Here is a 6,403-nt window from a genome sequence, read left to right as displayed (position 1 = left end):
ATTAACTTATTCTGAAATTAATTCTGCATACATATTCTGATTCACATTGAAAATGTACACGAACATGGTCTGCTATGTTATGGAAGGTGGAAACTCACACACGCTGAGCTGTTTCTAGGAAACGACCTCACGATGTTTGCTTAGCTATAAACTGCTCTTACAAACTTTATAATTCATTGGTGGAAAATCACTATAAACACGCCGAACGGATTCAGCGAACAAAACTAGAGACAACGGACGTTTAATGTGCCGACATTTCAGTGTTCATAAACTACAAACTGTTTACAGACTTTGTCTATAGTTGGACAAGACTCGCAACATGCATCCGTTTAAATTGTAATGGAGCCGCAGGGAGACCAGAGAATCAGTGACTAATAAAATAACGCATTGGGGATACAACGTTTCCTTGTAGATGGTAACAGAGCCTGAACCAGGGGAAATCTAGACTTGCTAATACAGACTTAAGCATTGCAAAGGCGACTAGACTTGTCATGGAAAATGTCATGGATGACGGACTGTGAGACAGACTAATAGTATGCGCTCTCTACGATGTCGTTGCCATAACAAGTTATTGCAGGTCTCCTGGCTGTGTTACCTGCCTTACATATATTCTGGCAGTGAAGTTGCAGTAGACATTGTAGTTCACCTTTGATTTTGTTGTAATACTGGCTCGTCATCAACAGTCGAGGACGTACCAAGTTGTTGATGCCCAGATTATAAGACATGACCAATGCGTGGACTAAGGCAAACCCTCCTGTGTAACAAGGAACTAACCAACCAACCAGGAACTAACTCCTTTCATCAGCCTGTTCATTATGCTTCATGTGATTCAACTTCATGGATTTTGAGGAATACATATGAGCATTCGTGCATGCGATCATGAGTCTGTATACATGTGTGGATGGACACACCCTAAATGATAAAATCTCACCGCTCCGGGTTGGCAGTTCGGTCTGTCTTCCACGGCTAAACGTCGGTGCCGAGCGTGTGGTTGACCTTGACCTAATGGATCACATGACGCCAGTGCCACTGTGCGTGCAACAGAAATATCTTCTTTAATTGCTGTAACTTCACATACTGGCAGAAATTAACCACTGGTTACCTTTACGCTACATCCTGCAACATTACCTGTTAAGTTACATTTCAGTGTTCATAAACCACAAACCGTTTACAGACTTAGCTGGACAACACTAGCAACATGCATCCGACAGTCATCCACATGTGACGTCATGTCAACACGACAACCGTATGCGGTGTGTGCATCTGCGAAATCTATGCAACATTAATTGGTATAATAAAGTTAACAGCTCCGATTATTGCTGTCTCCTGTAATTTTTATCAATGAAATATAAAACATTTTATATTTATGTTGATATTTCTATGTTGGTATTTTCAAAAATACCATTTTATACGAGGCACAGTCACTATTTTTCGAGACATGGAGAATGTATCATTTCTTTAGAGCGTGAGGATATTCTCTCCACCGTTCATGTAAAAACTGGAGTATATACATTTATGATGTTATTGTTATCATGGCATGATTTGCAAGGGTGAATTTGACATAAACTATACATAGGATATCCAAAGCTTAATGGCTACAACAGGTTCTGATCCATGAATGCCTGGTAAATCCGCTGAAAAGGTATTTGATCGCTTTGCAAGTATATGTTTTAAACTGGAAAGAACTTCTTTCATATAGCTTAGCGATATAAATCTTTATTTAAAAACTTGAAATTAATATGTGAGCATGTCACCTCCAAAATTGGTACAGATGACCCCAGTATCACAGGTATCCCAAGCGCGGACGTTGGGCGTCAGATCTGACGATGATAGGAAGAGCAGCAGATCTGAATTGAGTGACGTAATATTGTGCTACATAGGTGTTCTTCACAGTACACATTCATGAATGGAGTGTGTTGTCAAAGTACAGGTGGTTTGGACGTTTGGCCATACTGATAGTGAGAGACTGTGTAAATAAACAGCGGGGACTCTTTCTCATTCTTGGAGAGGGGTGCTGTAACTATTTCTTATTTACAACCCAATAGTGTGACGTCAATAGAATAGAGGTGCTGAGCAAATATACTAGATCGAGATGATATTACCTTACATTCGAGACAGCAACTTATAAACCCAAACCGGTAAGAATAACTATAAGGTATATTCTCATCACAGTGTGAGACATTCACACATCAACACACACCTTATGACCGGCGATAGCAAATGTAGAAAAAAAACCAGAATTAGTATAATATATAAATATTTCCGATTGTAACAAACAGGCCAAACATACATACATGACACGCACTCTTCCTTGGATTACTCCAGCTTGAGTCAGAAATATGACAGCTACATTAAAACAAACCTTTATATAAGGTTAGATGTTATCTGGGATTTAGCTTGTGTACGCAAGAGAGAGTATGTGGGTATGTTCGTGATCAGGATCTCCTTTCACAAAGCACTTAGATGATCGTAAGTCACTACGTAGTGTTACAGAATATTAAAGAACCTTATATTAGTGGAGGTTGCTTCGTAAAAATACCCTTGGTATGTAGGTGATCGGAGTATTCCATGCACAAAACCAGCACGAACAGGTATAAAAGATTTTATTAAAGATGTTCATACAACAATATAAATGGAATCATATGCAAATCATACTCTTTCTGTTTAGAACTGCAAAATATATACGACAATCTACAACAAACTGAATCTACACCCCCTACAACAACCGTCTGATTATTCAGGTCTTATGCTATCTCCCAGGTATTTATTAGAGTATTGCCCTTCGTGTAAACAAGTAATAAATGTGGTCTTGGAGAACGGGTATGTGAAAATAGAAAGACGTAACAGTAATTATTACTGTCTTTAGAACCTCCTCGTAGACTTAATACAATGAACTTGCGATTCAGAAAATTGGATATAAGAAAGCAAACTTTTTAAAATGAGATTGTTTTGTACTAAATTAAAATGTACCACCTAATTCGACAGTGGGTGATTGTGGAGTACATCATGGTCCAAGATTGTGGAGTACATCATGGTTCAAGATAGTGGAGTACATCATGGTTCAAGGCCTATGGTGTAGGACGCCTACATGTGTGATTTTGGATAGTTCTTGTGAGGTACACCGGGAAATATTTACCTAGTCACTACCTCATCATAATTATTATGTCGCTGCTCTTAAATAAATTGGAATCTGTTCCATCCCTCATCTTGTCAGTGGGAGGGAAACGTTTGGCTGAATTGATTAATGTCTGCCTTTCACTCTGGAGTATTTTACTGCTGGCGACATGACTTCCCATGGTGTGTAATGCTGTTGATACTACCGTTGATGAGGATGCCTGACGCCTGCTGCTAACACCAGTTACCCATGCTGACTCATTATAATGACAGCTTACTGCAGCCCACAAGTCGAATCACATCTCTCATCTTGAACCCAATATATGCCTTCCTTACCTTCCTTTCCAGTTAATTTGTCAAGGTAGGTTTCATGAAATTCGATGTTTCAATAATACAATACATTAATGTATTATGGCGAATGCAGATATTGTAGTGATGCATGATCTGAAGCCAAACATCAGGGAAACGAGAAGGAAAACGCCTAATAGTTAAAGCAAGAAATGTCGATAAGGCACAATTATTTCAAAATGCTGTTATTATCAACCCCGTTGTTATTAACCCATTAAGACATTCTCCCTTAATTCTCCACAAGAAACTGAACAGACGTCGGAGATTTTACTGGCTTGCAAACAGTAGAGTCCATCTTCGTTACACCAAGCCAGATACATGAATAAGGAATACATATTGCCTTCGACGGCTAAATTACCAAATTGGCCAAATTTGAGTTTGAATTTGTCACTATTCCGTGAAAGTAGAAAAGTAATGAGAAAATTATTCGAAACATATCTTGAAACCTGCATTTGAATTCAGCTTTAATGTTCCCAGCATATGGATAGAGATCAATTTGTGATAAAACAAGAGTGCCTCAGATCGTTCGAGTATTCAAAGAAAATGACATGCAAAATTACTCCCCATGAGAAGTGTTTTTTTGTTTTTTTTAAGTAAAGCATATGTTCTAATTAACAAGGACAAAATATCTTGCTACTAAAGGCGAAATGATTCATCCCAGCGACATCAGCCACACTATCACAGCTCCCGCCATGAACAGCGCACTATGTGTATACGTTGTGGCAGAATTAGTTGTTGGGTACGAGATGGGCCTGGTTCTTGCTTTCACCCACTGCAGTGCAGCTGGACTCAGCCTCGGTCCAATCTCCTCCTCAACGCGCTTGTGATAATCGTTGAGCCACTTTATCTGCAACATGGATGTGTCAGGACATTCACATAAGCTGTTAGCCATGATGGATGTAATGTAAAAACGGTGTTAGTACCCACACCGAAACGTCGCTCCCATTGCGATAAAGAAGTTGACTATCCATAGAACTTGGTTTTCCCCAATAAAGTATCACTTATCAGCTTTGCACAAAGTATTAACGATCAGTGTTGTATAAACATTTTCGATCAAATGTTATGGTTTCATACTTTCGCCTGAAGTACTGTCTTCACTGTAAAAGCAGACGCTAGACTGTATCAGCTTGTACTAGACAGCACCAATCATATCTCACCTGTTTTGGATCAAGCATGTCAAACTTGATCAGATGTGGTTCATATGGCACCAAAGTGACGGGTTTGAATCCCAGGAACACTGAGTTGGGGAATGGATGCTGCATATGAAAATGAAAGATTTCAAGTATCGGTATATGATATCTAACCATAACAATAAAAAGTACGTAGACACCCTGACGTCTGCTAACATCGCACAGAACCTTGACTGGGCCAAATGGCAGAAGCTCCAAGACGGAGGTACCCCTATCACCCGCCCGACCAAATTGCACAAGCACCGGGGCGGGGGAAGCCCTCTCACCCGCTCGAGCAATGGGCAAAATATTGGCTAAACAGGTTAAAATATTCCTGAGGTGGCTGTAATTTTGGAAACATAAGTCTGAGCAATGTACAGAAGAGCTACTTTTCTTACCGCTGTCTGCGCGAATTCTATTGTGACAATTGTCTCCAGGCGAATACCGAACTGGCCGTCCTCGTAGTAGCCTGGCTCTGTAAAATATGAGAACAATGAAAGAAAACTAATAACAATTGTATATATTATTTTTTCAAACAGGCGTAGGAAAATTCATAGACTGCCACTCATTACACGTATATTCTGAATCTAAATGTAAATAAGGGACATTATAATGGTGACAATCTGAAATAAAATCAGATGACAAATTCCACATGCATTTCAGTGGGATCTTACAACATTCGTAATTGTACCATTTTCAGTGAAGCCGTAGGCTGTAAGGTGTTGCCACACCACACTGCTTTTGAGACGTTTAAATGCTTGCAAACAGATTTCATCAGGTGTAAAGGGCACAATAGTTGTTAAAAGTAAAATTATTAATGACACCCGGTGTCATGTCCTATCGGTAGCACTTAACAGTCACTCAATTTGCCTACGAATGTATTTTCACAGGTACAGTAGTGTTAAAAAGTCAACAATCATGAGGTCGGTGAACCAGAAAATTCAGTCGCAACAGTCAAGAGATGAAAGTGAAATTGTTTTACAACACAGTAGGAGTCTACAGTATATAGTTTACGTCCGTTGCATATCTCTTTCTTACCTACCATCGACACATCAGATTCTTTTAATGATATTCAATGGTGTTTTGGTTAGCTTCTTGACTATTGATCAATGAAAAGACAGTGTATGTCGGTGTGACATTGGAACGTCTTATCAACCAGACTAGCCCACCGCACCACTTACCATCTGAGAAATACATATGCTCTTCTAACGCTGCGTCACTTGGGTTGAGGCTGTGTGACAGGGAAATCCTGCCGGGACCTTCATGAACGCTGAGGTAAGCCCCGATACCGTGCCCCGTGCCATGTAGGTACCTCAGACCTGCCTCCCAGAGGGGCGCCCTGCTGATCGCGTCAATCTCACGACCTGTAACAGAGATCAGACCACCCTCACCCTCACCCTGTCGCAGAACTGACATGTACAAATATTGACTTTGGATACATGTACTGTTTCATCACTGAACATCGTTGCAGTGTCAGGTTGCGTAATACTCACCGTAGAGCCCTTTAGGCCACTTGAGTAGAGCAAGGTTGATATGCCCCATCAGTACCCGAGTGTAGCACTCCTAGGAAACAAAACATACACCGGTACATGAAGAAGTCATAATTCTCCCACTAAAAACACATTAAATGTTACATAAAGCTACCATAATGCCTCAGCCATACTTGTCCGCCTGTCTTGGGTTCGAATCACAGAATCCTATATGATTACTTGGCCATCGTGGTGTGTGCTTAGGTCGATTAATTATATACTGGATGAAAGGGGTGGGTGGTT

The 6,403-nt window shown here is 40.3% G+C and overlaps 1 protein-coding gene across 1 annotated transcript in view; it reads right to left on the bottom strand.

The window, feature by feature from the left end:
• Positions 1 to 2,586: 2,586 nt before the first annotated feature.
• Positions 2,587 to 6,403, bottom strand: part of LOC137287138 (xaa-Pro aminopeptidase ApepP-like) — a 37,857-nt gene continuing 34,040 nt past the window's right edge. Inside the window, exons 17-21 of the mRNA XM_067819296.1 lie at positions 6,125 to 6,194; positions 5,813 to 5,995; positions 5,030 to 5,106; positions 4,620 to 4,718; positions 2,587 to 4,309 (exon numbers count right to left, since the gene is read on the bottom strand). Coding sequence (XP_067675397.1) covers positions 4,115 to 4,309; positions 4,620 to 4,718; positions 5,030 to 5,106; positions 5,813 to 5,995; positions 6,125 to 6,194 — 624 coding nt within the window. The 3' untranslated portion in view covers positions 2,587 to 4,114. The remainder of the gene's footprint in view (positions 4,310 to 4,619; positions 4,719 to 5,029; positions 5,107 to 5,812; positions 5,996 to 6,124; positions 6,195 to 6,403) is intronic.

The sequence above is a fragment of the Haliotis asinina genome, chromosome 6 (genome assembly GCF_037392515.1).
Source record: "Haliotis asinina isolate JCU_RB_2024 chromosome 6, JCU_Hal_asi_v2, whole genome shotgun sequence".
Classification (NCBI taxonomy): Eukaryota; Metazoa; Mollusca; class Gastropoda; order Lepetellida; family Haliotidae; genus Haliotis; species Haliotis asinina.
The sequence above is the reverse complement of the archived record's forward strand: the minus strand, read 5'-3'. Positions and strand labels throughout refer to the sequence as shown.